The 23,600-nt window shown below is 27.3% G+C and overlaps 2 protein-coding genes across 5 annotated transcripts in view; both read left to right on the top strand.

Annotated features, from left to right (window-relative positions):
• Positions 1–2,620, top strand: part of LOC132928466 (neuronal calcium sensor 2) — an 89,668-nt gene extending 87,048 nt beyond the window's left edge. For both annotated transcript variants that reach the window (XM_060993153.1, XM_060993154.1), the window contains one exon: positions 192–2,620. In XM_060993153.1, the coding sequence (XP_060849136.1) occupies positions 192–368 (177 nt within the window). In that variant the 3' untranslated portion in view covers positions 369–2,620. The remainder of the gene's footprint in view (positions 1–191) is intronic.
• The window catches only part of LOC132928468 (neurocalcin homolog), a 93,540-nt gene extending 87,909 nt beyond the window's left edge, over positions 1–5,631 (top strand). For all 3 annotated transcript variants that reach the window (XM_060993158.1, XM_060993157.1, XM_060993156.1), the window contains exons 2-5: positions 2,770–2,897; positions 2,961–3,079; positions 3,132–3,320; positions 3,418–5,631. In XM_060993158.1, the coding sequence (XP_060849141.1) occupies positions 2,828–2,897; positions 2,961–3,079; positions 3,132–3,320; positions 3,418–3,612 (573 nt within the window). In that variant the 5' untranslated portion in view covers positions 2,770–2,827 and the 3' untranslated portion in view covers positions 3,613–5,631. The remainder of the gene's footprint in view (positions 1–2,769; positions 2,898–2,960; positions 3,080–3,131; positions 3,321–3,417) is intronic.
• Positions 5,632–23,600: the final 17,969 nt, after the last annotated feature.

Here is a 23,600-nt window from a genome sequence, read left to right as displayed (position 1 = left end):
ACTATACGGACATACTGACTTTTTAAAAATATTTTGGTTAAAATTTACTAAAATAACTATTTATAAAAATTAGTTATAACAAATCATTCAGCCCAAAAAATTAAATATAAAATATTATTCCTGTTTACGGCGATTAAACCTGAAAGTAAATAGTTATTATTGAGACTAATTTTTAATTTGTATATTTGTAGGCCATCTACGATATGTTAGGTGCATGCTCATCTAATCGTCCGGCTGACTCAGCAGAAGATCGTGCTAAAAATATATTCGCCAAAATGGATGAGAATAACGACGGACAGCTGACCCAGGATGAATTCCTTAAAGGCTGTCTACAGGACGAAGAACTATCTAAAATGCTTGCACCATAACCACTGCCTCGGCTGGCGTGAAAGCCCAATATAATATATTTCGCCGCATTTTTTTTGTATATCTTTTTCTCTTGCCCCGTAGGGTACGCCTTTGTTGGTGCCAAAAAAAAAAACAAAACAAGTCAACCCGTTTTTTCTAAAAAAAAAAATTGAATAAAAAAAAAACAAAAAATTAAAAAAAAACGAATTGTTTTCTTATGGTTATATTTTCTCTAATAGGGTAATTTATCTACGATACATATGATGTTAATGCGCAGGTTGCCAGGTGGTACACGTCTTAAATCTTGTGGGGTGTCCGCCTTCTTTCTTCTTGGGTCGATTTGCATTGCATGGTAGTATAAACACATCGGCAAACCTCCAAGGCCTTTTTCCGATTAATGATTTCCCGAAACTCAAGTTAGCTTCCACTTCACCTGGTGACTTATTTGTGTAAATAATTTTCTGCACATTCCCATTTATAATTGTTTGTTTCTTTTTTATGATTACTATAATGACGACGGAGACTCAATTAAACTCTGTTAACCTGCATTTTTATTTTAAACGGGTTTCAATCAGTGCAAAGTTAAGCTCAAAAATGAAAAAAAAAAATATTACAAAACTCGATTACGTTCACCGGATATGAAAACTCCGTAAAAAATAAACAAAACCATTTTCGGGGTCATTTTTATAGTTTTACTTCAATAATAATACTATTAAGGTAATTGACTGTAAGAAAACACACATAAAAAAATATATATAACAAAAAGGAAAAAACTTGGCTTATAATGGGGTTTCCAAATAATGTTGGGTTCAAAAATCGTGTCATCGAGTGGACCATTCGTGTATTAAAACTGTCGGGAACTTTATGTTCAAAAATCAAAAATCCTGCACAAATATAATAATCATGCGACGAAATCGTATTTTATTATTATTGATTACCTTTGGCTAGTTCATTAAGCCGCTTGTAATTTTAAGATACATTCTCTTGGACCAATATATTTATATTATCTAATCACATTAATTTATAACTTAATTTCTTATCTATTTTTTCGTCGATGGTGCACATATATTGTTGGATTCCATTAGCAATAAATCGCAACCAAAGTGTCTGTTACCAAATTATGATGTACGTTTACTTTTTATATTTATAATTATTATTTAATTAAACATATTATTATTATTATTGTTATCATTTCTATACCTGTTACTTCATTTAAATCATGCATTTGTAATATGTGATGTGTATGTTATTATAGTGTACGGCCAAATATTAAACCATACATTTTCATGTTATATTCAATTTAATTACTTTTAAAATACGCGATTGTAAGTGTGAAACGCTTTTTTTTTCACGAAAAAGGATACTCACTTAATATTTATGTTAACGCTTGACTTGGTTAAACTTTTTGTGTGTACAAAACCTGAGTAATTCAAGCATTACTATTTTTATTTTTTCCATCTCAACATATCTTATAAATATTATTACTCTTCAGTCAACGAAACATATTCAACGAAAAAATTATTTAGACAATTTGAGTACATGTAATATTTTTGTAGCCATTTCTTATATTTTATTCTATACATATATGTCACAACAATGTATTTTATTCTTGTTCACTGTGTACGAGCGTACATTATTAATAATCTAGAAAAGTTTATACAAATTTTAAAAAACTTAGGGTTAATTATTAATCGAGAATTTTTCTATACACCAATTTGTATAATCTATTATTATTAATATTATTATTATTATTCTAATTATAGATGTTATAATATACATATAGTGTAAAAAATCTGTGTCAAGTGTTGTCCTTAATAGTAATTTTAAAATCCAATGAACTATATTTTCTTTACTTATGTATGTGTATAAGTGTAATGTATATGAGTATATGAATGTATATTATAATATAACATAATACATATATTCATATTTATGTACGTACATACATAAAGAATTTAAAGTCATAGTTATACATTTATAATAGGTAACAATAATGTCTAGCTATTACATCAAACAGACCAACTTATTTTAATTATCTTATTTTATTTTATACAATACGTACATTTGCTTGCACATATTGTAAAAAATATTCAATGTGGCAACAATTTTTATTTTTATTTGTTATACATAGGCTAAGTTTAAATTTAAATAGCTTAGACAATTAGTTCTTAAGGTTAGGAAATGTTACGTTTCTTTTCTGCTCTGAGCGCTGTGTATGGTTAACAGATGAATCAAAAACTAAAATTTATTTCATTCTGATGTCTCAAAACAATGTGTTTTTCTTTATTTACCTTTGAGAAAACCATCCAACATAATAAACATATACCTAATCTTTACGATGTCGACAACATTGTCAACAAATCTGAACTTTTTTATAAGTTATTGGCTATTTGTGTAATAAACTGAATTGTAACTTAACAGATTATGAGAATGAAAGCTTAATGATACTCGACTATACATCTTTTAATAAGATAAAAAAATGGGAAAACAAAACAGCAAGTTAAAGCCTGAGGTCTTGGAAGACCTAAGACAAAATACTGAATTTTCTGGTAAAAATTTATTTTTTTTTATAAATGCTTATCATAGTGGCCACTGAATTTAATCATTTGTAGATGCCGAGATTCAAGAATGGTATAAAGGTTTTTTAAAGGATTGCCCAGGTGGTCATTTGAGTGTTGAAGAATTTAAGAAAATTTATGGAAATTTTTTTCCCTATGGTGACGCATCTAAAGTAAATTAAATATAAGAAAAAAAAAGGAAACTCATTTAATTGCTTAAAATAGTTTGCAGAACATGTATTTCGAACATTTGATGCCAACAGTGATGGAACAATAGATTTCAGGGAATTCCTTTGTGCTCTGTCAGTCACGTCGCGTGGAAAGTTGGAACAGAAACTTAAGTGGGCCTTCAGCATGTACGACCTAGATGGAAATGGGTTCATTTCACGACAAGAGATGTTGGAAATTGTTACGGTAAATTTTTGAAATTTCAAATAGTTAATATAAATAATAATTATTATAATATATGAATTATGTTTATTTATTATATTGTATATTATAATATGTACAGGCCATTTATAAGATGGTAGGCACTGTAATGAAAATGCCTGAAGATGAATCGACGCCAGAGAAGAGGACAGATAAAATATTTAGGCAGATGGACAAGAACAATGATGGCCGTTTATCATTGGAGGAGTTTATTGAAGGTGCCAAAAGTGATCCATCTATCGTTCGACTATTGCAGTGTAATCATGCCGTCCAGTAGGGCTTTACAATAAGCATTACACTGAATTTGCCTGCCTTTTAACTAAAGTCACATAATGTTTAGACTTCTCTTTTTTTTTGTCTTTAACTTTCGTTAATTTTAAATCCCAAATGGATTTTATCTACCAAAAAGCTTCAATCAAACATCAATACGTGTGCTCTAATTTTTAATGCTTATAACGTTTGACAAAGTATAATACACATTTTTTTCCCTGACTTATTAATTTTTAAAATCTGCGTATTGGCATATTGCATACTATTTCAATCAATAATAAATTATTAAACATCACAGATACATGTGGCATTATGAAACACGTGTTGATGATTTATGATAAAACAAATTTATTGTTTTTACTGTGATATATTCTTAAAAAATTTTCAATTTTGATCTTCCTTATCAATACAATGTATTATTATTATTATATTCGTTGGGCAAGAATATTTTATTATCCTATTAAAATTTTTTGTTTTCATAATATTAATAATATTTAATTGTAATTTGTGCTTGTATCATTTAAATCTAGAGATGTGTGATAATTTTAAAACTAAACCCCAAAATTTACATTTAATCTATAAAGCTATATAGAAGCTTACATTTATATTCTTAAAAATTTTTATTTTTATTTATCAAATTATTTAACTATGTCTCATATTATTATATATAGAAAAAATAATATACAAAAATATAAAGTCGCACATCTCTTTATTTATTCATTTACAACCATCACTTTGCGACCACGGTGGTATTTTGATTTAATAATGTATAATTATTGTTATCTATTCCAAAAAATAACAAAATTCATAAAACCAACAAACATTTTTGTAGGGTTCCTATATCTAGTCTTTGTTTACTGTTTTAATATTATCATAGTAAATACTGATGAATTGCCTATAACCTATTTAATAAAAAAAAAATTACCTTTTTCTTAAAGGTTTGCCAAATTTTTTTTCACTAAAAATAAAATATAATATATTAACTTATTGTTATTTAAGATTTAATAGTTTAACTTGTAATATTGTAAAAAAAAAACCCCCCAGTAAGAGGATTGTGTTATTGTTTGAGTTGTTATTCGTTTCAAAAGTATATTTTTTTAACTTGGCTTTTAACCGACTCTTAGTAATGTGCCGTTGTATATATACGTGCTCAAATCTATTTCCACATCCTCGGTGCTATTCATGTTAAATAGTAAACCTATACGTAACACTTAAAAACCCTTTCATTATTTTATTGATTCTAAAACACAACCAGACACATACGTATATTAGTATGATTTAAATTAATAATTACCTAATTTAAATATATTTTGTATATTTTTTCTAAAATACTGGCTTATGGTTTTGGTCTATTTATACATATTATATACTAATCTTAATATGGTAGCTTATATTTGTTACAATTTTGTTCAACTGTATAATTTTGTATCGAATAATGTATTAAATTTGCATGAATATCTTTATATTTAAATATGTATACCAAAAAAATATTTTCTGCCTCCATAAATAAAATAAGTTTAACAAAAAAAATACAGAGAATCATCTGACATAATATGTACATATACGTCTTTTCACCTAATATAATATTATGTCAAACATAAAAATTTTACATATTTGCTCAAGTGTCATTTATGTGTCAAAATGTCCTCTTTATACCTCCTACTCTTCCAAGTACATGTAAAGGCTTTCTTGCCAAAAATTGTGCATCACTTTTTCAAATTACACATATAAATTTGGACAAATACCATATATTGTAGGAAGTTTGAAAAATTCTATGAACAGAAATACAGAATAAAACGTCTCTTAACTTTCTAGACATCCTGGTTGTATACATAAGCATAGCATAGATTAGTTATTGTAATATAAATCTTACAAACTATATGTTATAAGGTTATACCTTTAATATATATATATTTTCTTGTATTATCTACCAATTACCATATATATTATATTATATTTACATCATATTATATTATATTATTCACTGTGTAAAAGAAACAAATAATAAAAAAATGTTAAAATTATACTTCTTACTTATACATGTTACATAATTTAGTTTCAAATAAATCAAACTTTATGTTTGTAAAATTAACCTACCATTAAATTTTATTTTTTTGTTAAAAAAAATAAATTAACATATTTTATTATTTTTAAAGTAGGTATTTACTATATATTACTACACTTCTAAATGCTATTATACTAGTTTGGACCAGTGTCCGCTACAAATTAAATATTTTTCAAGATGAAATTTATAAGAATAATATGATACTATATTACTTACTGATTTATACATTTTACATTTTGGTTGAGCAACCTTCCAGTTATACTTATGTTAAAAAAAATGAATGAACATACTTTATTATTTTTATGCATGTAAGCAGTTACTACATTTTACTAAACTTCTAAATACTACTATACTAGTTTGAACCAGTGTTCCATAAAAATTAAAAAGTAAATTAAATATTTTTAGGTTGAAACATATAAGTACAATAAAATAAATTATAAAATAATATACTACATTACTACTGATATAAACATTTTCTATCTTGCTTGAGCATAACATTCTAATATTCAATGAGATGTTTTATAATATGTATAATATGTATTGTATCCTTAAAAAGTAAATCTATAATGATTCATAGTTACAATGAAACTTCCATATAAGGATGCCTTAGATACTAAATAAATTTGTATTTAAAGAAATTCATTACATTAATTTAGTTTTTTTTTTTTTGTTGTTAAACAGAAAATGTAATTAAAATTATTACATGGAAGTTTCACTGTACTTATTATTAATATGTTTAAAATAAAAACTAATTAATATAATTATTCTGAAGCAAATATATACTTTCTACATTTTGTGCTGATGGCGAGAAAACTCCGATCAGAATCTAAAACAAAAATTAATAAAAATAAAAATAAAAACAAGTGTACATAAAAATATTTAAAGATGTATAATTAATTAGTTTTAAATAATAATACTTTGTTTGAAAACAATTTATTTTTGGTAAAGTACTAGGTTTATAGTAATATATGTATACAAAAATATAAAATAAATTCAAAATATTTTACGTGGAAAATCAAATTGAAATCTAATAGGTAGGACAGGTAGGTACTTATTATTTTTATTGTAGTACCTACACTTACACTAAAAAAGTAAAACAGTATAATATAAGGCATGGAAAATTTTTTTATTTTTATTTTATTTATAACCAAGTCATTGGTTTTCAATAGGTACTTATTATATTGAATATTTTATAATGGGTATTATAATGATTTTAATTTTGTATTTTTTTTCACAATATTGTATTACATGTACATTTGTGAATTATAATAATAATTTATACATTAAACAATGGACAAATTAAATTTAAAAACATTTACGGAAGTCTCTTAAAAGAAAAAAACATGTACCTATATAAATATTTTCTTAAAATTCTTATTCTCAACATTAAATTCTAAAAAAAAAAAAGTTTCAGAATAAAATATATTTAAGTGCCCTATGTAATTTAAATAAAACTCATACTCTGTAATGAAATTAGGTATTTTACTTTTAATTACTTACAAGATTTTTATAAATCAATATTTTTTCAAATTCATTTTGCATTGATTATAACTTAGAACTTTGTTAAAACATTTTGTGTTTGGAACTATAATATTATGTGTGTTTACTGTTTGATTGCAAGACACAGTGTATCATATTAAAATCAGTGCCCGAATTGGAGGGGAGGGTGCACAAAGGGACGAAGCTCCCCTACTATTTATTTTTTTTTGCATACCCCAACTTAATTTTTTCACAGGAACGAAGGGACGGCACGAACTTATGTCCAAAATAATTTTTATTAAAATGTGGATTTAAATTTATAATATAACAAATTTTTAATTTATTATTATTATTATCACTTCTATGGCCCTACATACTTTTTTAGTTTGCTTATTAATTAATTATAAATTATAATATCACACTGTTCTTTGCCTATAATTTATTATACACATCTGTTCTGTGGACTAGTATGAAGGTAAAATTAGAATATCTGTGTAGCTGAAAAGTGGTATTCAAAATATAAGAAAGGTTGTCAAGGGAGGTGTGGGGAACAAAGCCCCCCCCACAGGTCTGTGTTAAGTAATTGTGCATTTGGAACGCAGTTTTTAAATTGTTGGGTTGAGCTCTACTTAATTTTTTCAAATTCGAGCACTGATTAAAATGGACCTGCCACCTACCGACCTCCCAATAATATAATGTACAAATATAAGATCATCATATTCGTATTTGATAAACAATATTATTAAGTATTTAAAGCACAACTTTTACGTGAGAAGGTCATAATAAACTTTGTTTATGCTTTGTTCAAGCCTTGTTGTCGTTGAGAAAAGTAAGTAGTTTTCTATTGTACACATTGTATATATTATAAGTGAGTATTAGGTAAGTATTGTCAGTGATATATTCAAATAGTTTTTCATGAGGGATTAATTTTTTTTTTTAAACTTAGTATTTTTTTTTAAATTTCGGGGGGGTTATAACTCCCACCCTTCCACTTCGGTATACGTCACTGGATATTATCATATACGATATACAATTATCTTTAATAAAAGGCAATATTTATGTGTATATGTAATGTATATGTGTAAGCGATCAACAGCGCCAAGTTTTTCATAATCGCATAGTTCTAAATAATTGGTAAAGGTATACCCAAGGATGTGCAGTTGAACCTCGAAATTATTTCGATTATTTTTTAAATTTTGAACGAAAATAAATATTGTTTTGCTTATATAAGGTTGCCATTGGTTTATAAAAAATAAAATAGTTATTATGATTGAGTATAAATACTATAGTCTATAATTTTGTAGCTGTTTTTATATTTGGTTAAAACAACCAAAATAATTGCGTTAATGCATATAAAAAATATAATAATATACAAAACGTGAAATACTCAATATTATCATACATACATAGAAGGTACTTACTTAATAACTATATTTTAATAATACATTTTTTAATCATAAACAGGAAACGCAATATTTTTAACCATATCAATATTAATACGAGTATGTTTCCAATCCTAGTCGGAAAAATGAAAGGAAAATATTAATTTTTCAAACGAAATTTAAGTAAGAATAAAATACACCGAGTCGCAATTTATAAAGAAAATTAAAAATGGAATACAATTTACAGCGATACATACATATTATTTGATATTATGTCATACTTGTATACTTGATTCGATGGTATAGAAATATATGATCTATGCTTCTCACCTTATAATGGTTTTGTAAAACGACCAACTGTCTGTGCTGATGACCCTGATCAAACCGTGGTCACTTGGATTCGTATTTGCATCACATTAATAGGATTATCAAGTGCAGAATTGACCATGCCAACAGTAACATGAAAAATCCTACTGAAATCATCAGTTGCCCGATGTACCGCATGTTCCTAAATCGCGGTTGTTCGACGATGTACAACATCATGAAGTGCATTGAAACCGTGATGTACATTAACATAATGTACTGCATGAAAATCGTAAGCTTTTCCAATGGAAAGCCCCGAACATGTTTCATTGTTCCCGTTAATTGACGAAAGACGATATCTATTGTGTACAATTTGGTAACGCCTGAATTACATATAATGACGAATGAAAATAACTGATACATTATATTACATTTTAAGGGGATTCAATCCCTTTTGTGTTTTTATCGAACTAGACCTATCGTATGCCAATTGTACTAACTATCTTAATTTGTAACCTTATAAATTATAAGATATTATAACTTCTGAAAATATATTTGAAATTTGAATTCGTCATGATAAAAATTACGTTTTTTAATTGATCTGATAAAATTAGATTTTTTTTTATTTTAAATATGAATATAATATTAAAGTAAACAAATAATTTATGAAAATGAAAAAAAAACATAGTTTTTAGGTAAATTTCATGACGAATTAAAAATTAAAATAAATATGTTTTCAGAAATGTAATCGGATAAAAAAAGTTAATTAATACGATTATTACGATTGGTACAAGATTGATACTTTTACCCCTCGATGTACAAACTAAATATAATTCTACTCAAAAATAATACACACGAAATATAAGATTGATATATTTTTACTACTCCAAAAGATGATGGCAGAAAAAAATATAGGTACATCATTGTACCTAAGACCAATACACTTAATATTTATCGTTCCACTACGAATCTAAAAAATCTGCAGTAGGTAATTCCATCTCCATGGACGTTCTCGGGGCGTGTGGGAGCCGGGGTGATATTGGTAATGGATCCCCCATGGCCTTTTTTTTAAGTAAGAGGGATTTTCATGATTAACTGATAAGTGATATTTAATATTTTAATAACAATAAATAAGACTCACGACACCATCGATAACACAGTGATAACATATTTGTGTTTATTAATTATTTTTAGCGATTTGAATAGTGTATTGACGAGTGACGACTGACTTGTACTTCTATTTTTCATCAAAATGAAACGAAGCAATTCAAGTAAACTACTTTTTTGATATGATCGCTCAAAAATCAAGAAGACTCGATATTATTTTGTAAATTTAATATTTATTTATTTTAATTTAATATATCCATGTTGTTTTTATAAAAAGAAAAGGGGTGTGGGGGCTTGGCCCCCCACTGCTCGCCATTTTATACATTTTCATATCTCCCGTCCCAATAAAAAATCCCGAAAACGCCTCTGGGTAAATCATTTATTTTTGGTTATTTTTTTAAATTTTTTGTTCTATCATACCCGCTTGGAGAAGTGTGAAGGGCGATTTTTAAACTCCGGCTAGCGAGAGGCGCTTCTGGGTGGAGACCAAAATTCGTCCGTTCAAGCGCAGTTACACGCGATTACGTAGTAGAGTCGTAGAAGATATTTGGGTACGAAACCGTGGAACTAAATCATTTGGATGCGCAAAGGAAGCATCTCTCAGTGGTCGGGGTATAGCTGAATCTTTGGGATAGTTTAAGTACTTTATAAAATTATTGGGAAAACATTCTTTGTTGTAATTCAAAAATGAAGAACTATAGGTACTTAAAATCTATGCTAAATATTATAAGCATGCATCTACTAGACTTGATATAATTTTCAACATTTTATTTTTACTTTATTTGGGCTATTTGTAATAGGCATTTGAGTTTTTTTTATTTTTTTTTCGATTCGTGTACGTTAAAATTTTTGTTTCTGAATAAAAAAGTTTGAAAATTGTTCATAGAGTTCCTGGTAAGTTGCCTATACCCTGATTAAATAATATCGATAATATACTAGTTACGATTTCGTTTAAGCATTTACGAAATGCGTCAAATCGATAAAATAAATAAATTATTATTTAATTTTAATACTTAAGGTTGAAAAAGGAATCCAAGATTACTTATAAGTACATTTTTAAATTATAAGTGGAGTAATGAACTGTGAAATTATTTCACAATAATGTAGGTTTTTTTTATTATTATTATTATCTTTGTCTGCCATCACTATAGGATTGTAAATTGAATGCACTAAAACACCTTTAAAAATGCATTTAAAATGTCAAAAATATGCACTTAAAATGTTTTTTAATTTAATTTTTATGTTTATATTAATACTAGTATATTAAATGCATAAAAATTTATTTATTTATTAAAAAAGGATGTTAATTGACGGAATTTAATTAAAAATATCGAAAAATGAACTAAATAAGGCAAAAAAAATGAACTAAAAATTAAAAAGTCAAAAAATGCAAAATAAAAGTTTCACATTAATAAAAAAAAAAAACTTTCCTAAAAATTCACAGCCCTATTGGAGTTATACCCTATTGGAGCAGTAAAAATTAATTAATTTAATTGTAAATTTTGAGGATAGTTTCTGGTAACAAATTGAACTACTTGGTACTTTTTAGATCGTTAAAAAACAAATAACCGCAGTTACTCTACATTTTCACCAAAAGTTCATATAAAAATTGTCTACACATTTTTCTACACAGTTTAATTTTCTAAATATTTTGAATTTTTTTAAGCTATTCATAGTATTATATAAACTATGTATATACCGTATATTTATTCCATAAAAAAAAATGCAAGTCAAATTTTTTTAAATAAGTTTACCTAATATTAAGTGCTTTATATGTTAAAAATATCTGGGTTAAATTAATAGTTATCTCATTATCTGGCAGAATTATTTAATGTTGCCTTACATTTCAATTTCGTAATTTATTATACATATACATAAATTATACTATTAACTATGAGTACTTACGAGCGAAATGGTGCTTTTTTCGTCTCCTGTAAAATTAAAATACAAATTATTTACATGACAAGTTCATACTTACAGATTTATTAGGTATATATATGTACCTATATAATTAATGTCTATAGATAGTAAAGTTGTTTAATAAACGACATAAGTAAGTCATGAGTATTTTTTTACTGACCTAGACTATACAAGTATAATATTTATAAAAACAATAATAAAGGTTTTTGGTGTTATTGTTATTGTTTTAATTTTTATCTGCACCACTAATCACTATCGAGTGTACCTATATACTTTACAAATTTACAATAGGTATAAATAATAGTTTATTTTAAAGACGCAAACTTCTATTTTTTTTTTTTTTTGTGAAATACGTTTGAAAGGATGAAAACATTCAAATTTTAATTTAATTTTTATATGGTTTATAATAATGTATTATCCTTTATATAATTATATGGCTCAACATGATGCATGGTTACTTAGATTTTAGTGATTTTACATAATATTGGCAATGTCATCCGATGACGGATTTCGAAAAAATAGACCCGTTTAATAAAATTAATTATACTTGGATTTTATAACCTACTTTAAATATTTATGTATCTATCCGGCGTACTAACATAATTCGGTAACCAATTTTGTGTTATTAACTCTAATAATAGGTAAAACAAGTAGGTATTGATTTATTAGCAAATATATAAGTAATAATTGTTGTTTGTTCTTTTAATTACGTTAGGTATATTTTAAATTTTAAATAATTTATGAGCATTTTTAAATGACAATACTTCACTTACCTACTCATAACTTATTAGTTATTTATTTAAATAACCGAAAAATATTGACAAAAGACAAATAGATTATTACTCCCTATAATAGTTTAATAATAGCTGGTCACTTTATCACTTTTCTTTTAAAGTTAACTACACAAAATGAATTTCACTTAAGACAAAGTAACAATATACCTAAGTAAGACGAAAACAACATATTAGGCTATGATGTCCCTTACCAAGTCATTCGTTTTAGGGATATACGACTTTCACCCATATGTAACGTCAATCTCATAATATAATGCGTATAGTTTTATAGTGGATAAGTTACCTAGATCAATTATAACCGCATATGGTTTGATGTATTGGAACTGAATCTATCAACTTCAAATCATTAGCACAACTAGGGGGGACTTGGGGGCTTGGTCCCTCAAAATATATTTTATCCCCATCCCCAATTTTTTTTATTATTTAAGATTAAATTATAATTTAAGCATAAAATAGTGAGAATGTGAGGTACTCAGATACATTCTATGCAATATGACGTAGAGAATTAATAACAGAATTATTAAAAAGTAAATTGTATAAATATAAAATATTAAAGTTTATTTTGCAATATACATATTATAATTATTAATAAAAATATTTTTATTTAATAAATATTATTTTGGTGATTAAAAATAGACAAAAAAACTTATTTAGTATTTTTAATATACCAAAAAAATTATCCGTATTTGTGCAGTTACTACAGTTGTTACTATTGATATGAAAATAATCCAGATTATCTTCCTAGTTTTTTAGGAAGCATGAAAGTAAGTAAATTGAATTAGGTATTTATTTGTGGACATGCCCCCCTGATAGTTTAGACCTAGTTGCGCCAATGCTCCAAATTCTTTCTGGAAAAGGAGATAGCTCCACTAGGGTTCGGAGATATACACGCCCAAGCGTATTGTTCAAAATGTTTAAACGTGTCATAGAATTATAGGAATATCGTTGTTGATAAATATTTACACATTGGTAAAAAAATGTTGGTTAATGTACAGGTGCAGCCGACATACGCAAGATCTTATAAAGTAAGCTAATAAATCGTGAAATCTGTGCTGTATGTAGTCGACGGAACGAATTACCTGGTGTGGCAGATGATGCAGCAGCAACCTATTGTAGCCAACGGTTCACAAGAAAGGTATTCGAGCAGTTTATTAATTAAATATATGCGTAAAAACAATTACTTTTCTAGTTGAGTGCCGAAGAATTATACAAATATCGTATGAAACGTCTATGAATAAGGTATATTGTACTATAATTATTGCAGAAAAATAAAAATAGATATATTTTTTGGTAAATGTATATTATTATATAAATTGTAATTGAAGGTACAACACGCACGGAATACAGGAGTTTCTCTAATAACGCACTTTAAAACTGTCAACAAGTAAATATCTACGAGGTTAGACTGGTGTTTTTGCTAACAAGAGATCTAAATTCCCCAAATTATCGCCGACCGCAGTCCCACCAACCCTCTTCTAATAGGTACACGCATAAGTAAAATCGGGTCGTGTTCGGACTATTGTCTTTCATAAACATCTGAGACCGTGGCCCATGGACCACAATGGTGGAGTGACTGCTACCGGTCGAGTATATGAGCAGTTACGGTTGGCGCATGGTCGCTGCGGTAACTTGTTGATTTGATCCCAACAATATGATATATTTTGTATTAGTTAAAAGTATAAATTCGATCGCTCATTGTTATAGTTTTTGTCCTGCAACAACAATAGATACGGTCTAAAAAAAGTATACCATGGTATGTCACTCGCTATGCCAGGTAACTTGATGTATCAGGGCTTAGCAGATAAACGGGAAATTATTATTCAGTCAATTGCTCGTACCTTCTGTAAATCCACGTTTTCCATATTTCGTTACAGTGTTACACGCTAGTCAAAACTCTATTCGAAGTATTCAAACCCCCATTTAATTGTAACAACTAGGTAATTAAAAGCAATACAAAATCAATATTTTTTGTTGTGTTTAATTTTGAGTAAGTTAATTTTCAACCCAACATAACAACATTTAACAATTTTATAATCTACTGTTATTTTAAATATTTAACCTTAATTTTTTTTTTATGATTACGGGGAAAATTGTATTGTTGTACCTCGATCAGATTCATTAATTAATAATAAAGGATCTTTAATTTTTTATTTCAATTTGAATAAACCAATTCTAGCGTTGTTTCACGTATTTTGTACTTACATCTTATACCTAATTTCGAATCAAATAATCCTACCATTAGTTTACCTAACTTTATTATGTGCAAACGTTACACGATAAATTTAAATACGAAATAATGTATTAAAAGGGTCGACGCACGTTTGACGGCCACCGTATTTATACGATAAGTAAGTGTACATAATTTGGGGTGGTATTCGCAATGGTTACGCTGGTGTAGCGGAGAAAGCGGAAGTGTTGTTGAGCGCGTTCCGAGAACTGCATAGACAACAGTGCCTCGATTGATTAAAACGAATATTTTGCCATATAGGAGCTATTGTAAGTTCCAGTAAATTGAGTTATATATATATAGTAGTAAACAAGTGTGGTGGCGCTGGGGGCGATTTAGTTGGTTCAGTGATTGATGAGACTCTAATAGAGGCGGATAGGGCAGTCCGGAAACAATTTTTGTTTCATTATGTTTACCCTTATTTTATTTTATTATTATCTAATAAACACATTTTTTTTAAAAAATATTGTACCCACGTTAGGCTTCTTAATTGTTTACTTGGAAGCATATCTTCGTATTTATCATATTAAATATATCTATTACCTATATATACTATATTTTATAATGTGTTTCTTAATGTTTATTCTAGATTATAATTAATTGATATTTATGAATATTAGCTTAATAAATAACTAGTTACGTTCAATAAAATCCAAATTAAGTTATAAATTTATTTACAAATAATTAAATAATAAAATAATTGATTATAATTAAATTTAAATTAACTTCTTGATTCCACGAACCCTAGTTGTTAAATTAAAATAACTTATTTTAATACTGTACCTATGTGTTATGGTTAAAAAAGGTATAAGTGTTCTCCTTCAAATCTCACAATTACGTTTGTGAGTTCTTCCGAAAGAGATTTTTGTCATGATATTAGACAAATTAATAAATATTTAACATAATAATATAACTCTTCATTATTATCATAATAAACAATCAAAATTAGTAGTTTAAAAAAAGGAAAACAAAAGTATTAAAACGATATTTTTATCAGATCGATGTCAATGTAAAAACCATCCAGTTGCAACCACTCACATGTACACAATGCGTACACATAATATAGGAGTCTGTGAATACATCTTTACCCTTCATTTTCAATATTGCACCTGCACGGTGTAACAGGTATGAGGTCGTCATTTATCGTTTAACCAGTTTCTAATGTTTCTATGGAACGCTATCTACAATTCACCTGCAATATCACCATCCCGTTTCATTTGGGGTGACTTCTATAGCCTTATATACTTATTTTATTTGTTTAAATATCTTTTTGGTTCCCGCCTATATAGAAATGAATATAATTATATACTGAGCGTATGTGTAAGTATAATTAACTGATTTTAATGGATCTCGGACGGAAAGTCCGGGGATAAAAAGTTCATAAACCAATGGCGGCGCCAGGGATGGACAAGATAGGGCCATGGCCCTACTTGAAAATTGTATATGTAATGATTCAGAGCAGTGCGCATGAGATTCAAAAAATAAATTTATATTTGTATTCAATATGATGAACAGCCTCATATTTTAAAAATATTCACATATTAGTTAAAATATGAAATATTAATTTAAAGAACACATAATATACATATTATACACAGATTAGGATATTCTTTATCAGATAATATATCTATTCTATACTTTACACTCCAATTTTATCAATTCAATTTACCCAGGTTTAAAGTGAGCAAGTGACTAAACGTGAGGTCTTTACTATATATTATATTGTGGGTGGCTGAGTGGTTGTGGAAGGAGCGGTACCACGATTATTTTTCCTTAGCAAGAACTCACATAAATAGGACTCCGATTTTAATACAAAGTGAATTTTTTTAGTGCTCTAGCTAGGACAATGTATTTCTAGTACTTACAAAAGGTTCTTCGTTTCATGTAGGTAACAAATACTTAAAAGGTGAAACTTCTATTTAGCATTTTTCATTATTTTTATATTTTTAAGGTTTTTCATATAATTTAAACGTTTTGAATGCATACAATAAATACTACATATAATACAGAAACAACCCCTATTGAGCGCATGAAAACAATTGCCGGATTCTCAGACCCTCCTGTCACGTTTTAAGTATTTTTCGTTTTTAAGAATGTAATAAATTATACGTTTATATACAATATGTACTACGTATACATTTACAAAGCACATACCGATAAACATCGGGTCGATCCGTAAACATATTTCATGGCCGCGTATAATACAATATAACTCGAGGCCAGTCGAGGGATGGAAAGATCGAAACCGGTTTTTGGTGTTTGTTCGTTTATTTGTATAATATTATATAATAGCTAAAACGAAGGCAAGGTCGTTCGGTTCGAGGGACCCGACTGAGATTTACGACACACGTGCTGTTCATAATTTTATTATATTTTATATTTTCTGATTACAACGACCACACATGCCATTTGTAGCATAACAAAAGAAAGAGCAGTATACAGAGTATATCAGAGAACGACGATGGAAAAAACGAGACTAATTGTAAAAATTCAACTGCTACAGCTATGTAGTTGTACGCTGATTGTAGGGGCCTCATCGTATTACTTATCGTTAGTGTTTAATGATTCTTTGACATTCATTGACTATCAAAACTTATAAAAATATAAAATAGAAATTTCAACGATTTTCGATATCAATATCGATAAAATATTTTATAGTTTATTCATAAAGATATCAGTAACATTGGTTCCATATAAATATTGGATATCGTTGTGCATCACTAATTATTTTTGAAAAATTTGACTATAAAAATCGGTGGAGAATGATTCCACAAATTTGCGGAATTGTATTGATTTTAATAGTCATTGCCCATTGATAAATATACACGACTCCGCAAATTCCACATAGATATATACAGAGTATTTTTTTTATCATGGACCAGTCAATATATCGGTATTAGGAATTTTCAAATAATTTTTTTTAAACTTTATAAATTTTAATTTTTAACATTGTGTTTTAATTTTGATAATTTTAACTGTCCCCTTATTAGATAAAACACTATCAACATTCGTTTTTCAAATGGCAATACCTATTGAAATAACGCAAAAATAAAAGAAATAAAAAATAAAATTATAAATAGATATTGTAAAAATGGTAGTTATGTGAAACCTAACGTGTGCATATAATTAATCTAAAGTGACAAGTACAAGAGACACAAGCCTTAAATAAATGCCGCATCTATGGAACCCTTTTCCTACTCTCGCAAGTGCTGGAGAATATAGTTACCTACCAGATATAAATATTAAAATTATTTAAATTTACGCTATTACCTTTCCTCCTGATCGTCGGAGGGCTCTCGAGATCGTGATTCGAGAATGTGATCAAACACACCGTAGTAATAAAACGTAGATAAGCAGATTATACAAATTAACGCAAATAAAATGATGCTCATGCACCTTTGACCTTACCTTATTCGCAGTTGTATTCGTTAAGCTTTAGTTGTTGTAGGAAAATTAGAAGGTGTTAAACACACGGATCCAAATAAAAACAACACTGATGTCTTTCGTTGAAATGAAAATGGTCCAGTGGTCGCTCGCAGTTTCAGGTGTGGTGGGTATATATGGTGCTCATGCACTCTTGAGAGAGATGTTACCAAAAAGAGTGGTACGCCTGTACTGATGAGAGGAGAGTGCGTGGTCAAGCCTGCCAGTGTGGCAGGCGGCTCCATCAAAGGCCACCGCGTCCTTAGAGAAATTTGCTTTCTCCCCGACGACGGAGAAGCTCATTGGGCCATCCCTTGTCTCTGGCGGCAAACGAAATAGATCACACGTTTTGCGCTACATTGTCACAACTACTGAACTACGTGTAAGTTCCTGCGTGACCAAACAATGTAAATCGTTTCCTTCATCAGTGATTAATGGCGATTATTGGATTTTATTAACGGTTATCTGCGTGCGACAACTTTACCGTTATTTATTTAATAGAATAATTAAATAATATACAATTATGATATGTGAGCATATCACTTTGTAGATTTTAATTTTTTACACTGTGTTTTAATTTTGATAATTTTAACTATCCCCTTATTAGATAAAACACTATCAACTTTTGTTTTTCAAATGACAATACCTATTTTCGATAACGAAATTCTATAAAGATATTGAAAAAATAATTTAAACGTTTGCTGTACTTAATTTAACTAATAAGTTTGCGGCTTGTGAATTTTTAAATATTTGCTCAATTTACTGCAAAAAGAAAAAACCAGTAGTCAAAAAAAAAATTTATCTCGATTTAACGATACCCATAACGACTATAATCGAAAATAACTAATAAGCATAATGGACATACTAATCAATAATTGGACCTTCCTATCATATCGGCTGTAGTCAATTTGCACCAAAATTGACCCAAAATATGTACAACATGTGTTAAACCATTTTTTTTAAAAATACGTTTGTAATTTGTACCATTCTCAGGTAGTAAGAAATAGGAATTGTAATTTGCACCAAAATTAAAATCGATTATTTTTTCGATAGTATCTTGATAGTCGATAGTACCAACTTACAAATTTCCATATCCTAATAAAGTCGTAACTCGAAAGCACAGTTGATTTCATAGTTAAAAACACGCCACCACACGCATCGCCCGTATAACTTATCCATGAAAATGGTTTTCCGCTGGACAAATTTTCGGAGTCGGTATATTTGTTATAGTAGTCAATGCATTTACATCTGCCATACATGTATAGAAGAAATTTATAAATGCCACAGATTTTTTTTAAATTTTTTCGATAACAAAGTAAATCTAAATTATTCATTCGTGCAGATTAGTCATTTTTTTTTTTGCTTTTCATGTTTTGCATTATTAAAAATGGTTGGGTATTTATATAGAAAAATAAAAACGTTACGACACAGTTCAAATTATTATCTATGTAGTGTGAACATTTGGTAAATCTATTGTAAAATATAATGTACTCGTGAATTTACCCCGAGCAAAACCATTTTTCTATATAATCACATTATTATGCAACAACCATTGTTGGTACTGACATGAGATTACTTGTATAATACTTTGAATTAGTATTTAAACATATTTAAGATTAAATATTTTAATTTTCCTAGAAAATGTAATTTACATTTTCACTATTAAACTCCTTAAATAGTGGATGTATATTGTATAGTGTATACTCTGAAACATCCGTTTCAAACAATCCGAGAAAAAATGTAAACAACCAAAGTCAACACTAAGAATTTGTTTCCATCTATTTCCATTATTTTATACCGATTCGTTTCATACTTGAATTCTATTATTAGCCCGATAAGGTACCTCCTCTATTAGCAGTTCTAAATACACTTTTAGGCAAATGCAAAATCTTTAACTATAAACACATTAAATCTTCATCATAAACTGTTTCTACTATTATTATATAATATTATATTGTTCTAATTCTTTTATTACTATTAATTAATTTAAAATTGTGTGTATCATTGTTGTACTAAAATAAAAATAAATTGTACCCATTTAAATTGTTATAAAATAAATACTTAAAATACATAAAATAAAAAGTTATTTAAATTATAAAGCTCGTGAAACTTGAATATGTATATTTTATTAATAACTCAGTGTTTTAGTATTAGAGTGTTTAAACATTTTAATACAATTTTATGAAAATGTGCCATTTAAATAAGTAGTTAAATAACTTTTATTACAATTTTATTATTTTAAAAGTTATTTTTATGGATAACGTCAAACAAATAATGTATAGTAATCATTAGAGATAGGATTTATATGCATTTATATTCTTTTTTCTTAAGTCAAAATTGATAAATACTGTCAGACGACGTGTCCAAGATTTGGCTTATTCTCGTTTAAATAGAATAATTATTTTTTTGCACATAATTGCATATTTAAATTTTTTTAAATCTCATGAATTTTAAATGGTATTAATTTTGAATGTCTATAATTATTGGGTTCTTTATCGAATTTTCGTAAATATATTATCTAATCTTATCTTGGTTGGACGACCGATTCTTATCGGTAAGATAATAAGATTACTTAAACATTTTTTTTTCACTAGTACGATATAAGCTGCTGTGAAGGTACGTACTTACATTTATATTTAATACTTTATTCGGTTTCAAACACAGAATTTTAGTCAATATAAATCCATTCTGCGTTTCAATCACCAGTTCGTATTTTAAAATTTGAAAGAACATATCATTACGACATTACAGTATGTATTATTCAATATAATAATAAATAATGATTATAACAAATAATAATAAATTGATAATTAATTTATGATTTTTGTGTAAAAATTAGTTATTGTTATGTATAAGTAAAATAAAAATATTTTGTAATTAAAAAATATTTGTTTTGTATATTTTGATGAATATAATTAATGTCTTACAATTTTTCATTATATTTTAATCTTAGTCCTAGTAATTATATTATACTATATATATTATATACATATGTGTAGTATTATTTTGTGTAAGAGATTATCGATTTATTCAAATTTAGAATGTTATTCAAAGGTGATTTTTGAAATATAGAATTTCGTAAATACTCAAAAACATTTCTCCTGTAAAGCGGTCAATTATGGTCATGTATTTTAACTCATCACGGTAAGTAAATATTTTAAAACCCCAGCGAAATAATAAAAAGTAATTGAATAAACGTTCTTAAAGTCTCACCTAGACGTATAGCACTATGCATATATATATAATATAATATATTAATACATAAAGCGACTAGCAAGCCGTGAGGTACATAAATATAAGGTTATTGTGTTGAATTTTATTTACTATCCTAGTTTTATGCATTTGATTTTGTAAAACCAAAAAGAAAAACTATAAGCATATACAGGGCGATTTTTTTATCATGAACCCCTCATTATTTCAAAAGTACTCATGTTTTTGAAAATATTTTTTTACATTGTTTCAAGTTGTTAAAAAAAATCAACGTTTTATTAAAAAAAATTATATTTTTAAATATTTTTTTATCCTTGTATTTTTTAAATTTTCATACTTTTTTGAATGACTTCGTAGTTTTAATTTCATATTTTCCAAAGCAGAATAATGTTTTGAGTATTTTAATACATAAACATCGAATTTGGGACAAGTAGCTTATGAGTTAGAAAAATGAAATATATTATGTTAAATATATATACATAGTGCTATACGTCTAAGGTAAGACTTTAAGAACGTTTATTCAATTACTTTTTATTATTTCACTGGGGTTTTAAAATATTAACTTACCGTGATGAGTTAAAATACATGACCATAATTGACCGCTTCACAGGAGAAATTTTTTTGAGTATTTACAAAATTCTATATTCCGAAAATGACCTTTTAAAACATTCTAAAATTTAAATAAATCGATTATCTCTTACCTACATATTATAGTATTTATCTCGCAATTTTCTTTTTATTCTGTTCAGTGTCTTTGTGGCTTTGTTTGTTTAATTATTTTGTTTTTTTGGGCGACTGGTAGTAATAGTATTCTTTTGTAATGTTTTTCTCCGTGTTACAATGTTTCACAAGTTTGTCAGTGTAAATGTTCTCGAAAAGTCCAGTATCTGCATTTGAATTAAGTGGGAAATCCACCGTAACTAAAAATACAATTAAAACAGAAATCTTAAAATGAGCATTATAAAAGAGTTAAATAAACAAGTGTTTTATTTTTTTTAATGAACATTTAGCTTTTGAACTATATTATTTAAAATTTACACATTCATATTGGCCGAGTAAAAACGTATAGTATGTAAATAAATTGTACAAATTGATATGATATATATTATACGTGATATGTATTGTATATTAATAGTAATTATAAATTTATAAAACATGTATACCACGAATTCTAATGTTGTGTATGATATGTACTATACTTAAACCAAAATAATTCGGTTACTAAAATATAATATAATTTTTAATAATTAACAAACCTTTGATAATATCTGTTAATAACATTGTTGCAATTCTTGCAATGATACTCGTAGTTGGATTCAAGCCAGGAGCATTATTAATTTCTACTAACCATGGTTCAAAATGTTCTATTAAACTGAAATCTGCACCAAACAATTGATAAACAAACGCTCTCCTGCTTTCCGGATTAAAAGACTCTATGACGACATCCGATAATGTTTCACACATTGTAGGATATATTAATGTATCCCACTTGTCGCCGTTCTTAATTGATTTCAGATATTCTTTAAATTGCTTAAAGTCCCACATACATTCCTCCAGTACACCGGCTATTCTACATTTTCTATTCATTGATTGAACTCTGACATTGCTGAGATGAATATCTCCTCCTAAATCATGAACTGTAAACTTCTTGGAACAAAATCGTACATATCTTTCCCTGCACAAAATTGTCATTCATATAAATTAATTGTAATGTTATAGACTATTTTATAATCATAGCACATATACGATTGCTCTACGATGATACAATTTATTGTGGAATGATATACATAAGATATTGAGTAATATATATTTCAGACCGATAACCTTATTTTAAATTTATGTATATTTAGTAAATGAAATGTTTATACTATTGACGTATCTGTTTAATATTTCTAAATTACCAATATATGGTAATTATCATTAAAAAATATATAGAAATATAAGGAATTCTGAAAAAAATAGACGAGAAAGAAAAAAGTGGGAAAAAATATAGAAGATGAAAATTGTAAAATATAAAAGTCATTTCAATCGTGTAAATATATTGAATACTTCACTTTTGTGAATTTGGCCCCACCATGTTATGAT

This window comes from Rhopalosiphum padi, chromosome 4 (assembly GCF_020882245.1).
Source record: "Rhopalosiphum padi isolate XX-2018 chromosome 4, ASM2088224v1, whole genome shotgun sequence".
Lineage (NCBI taxonomy): Eukaryota > Metazoa > Arthropoda > Insecta > Hemiptera > Aphididae > Rhopalosiphum > Rhopalosiphum padi.
This window is presented reverse-complemented; position numbering and strand designations above follow the sequence as displayed.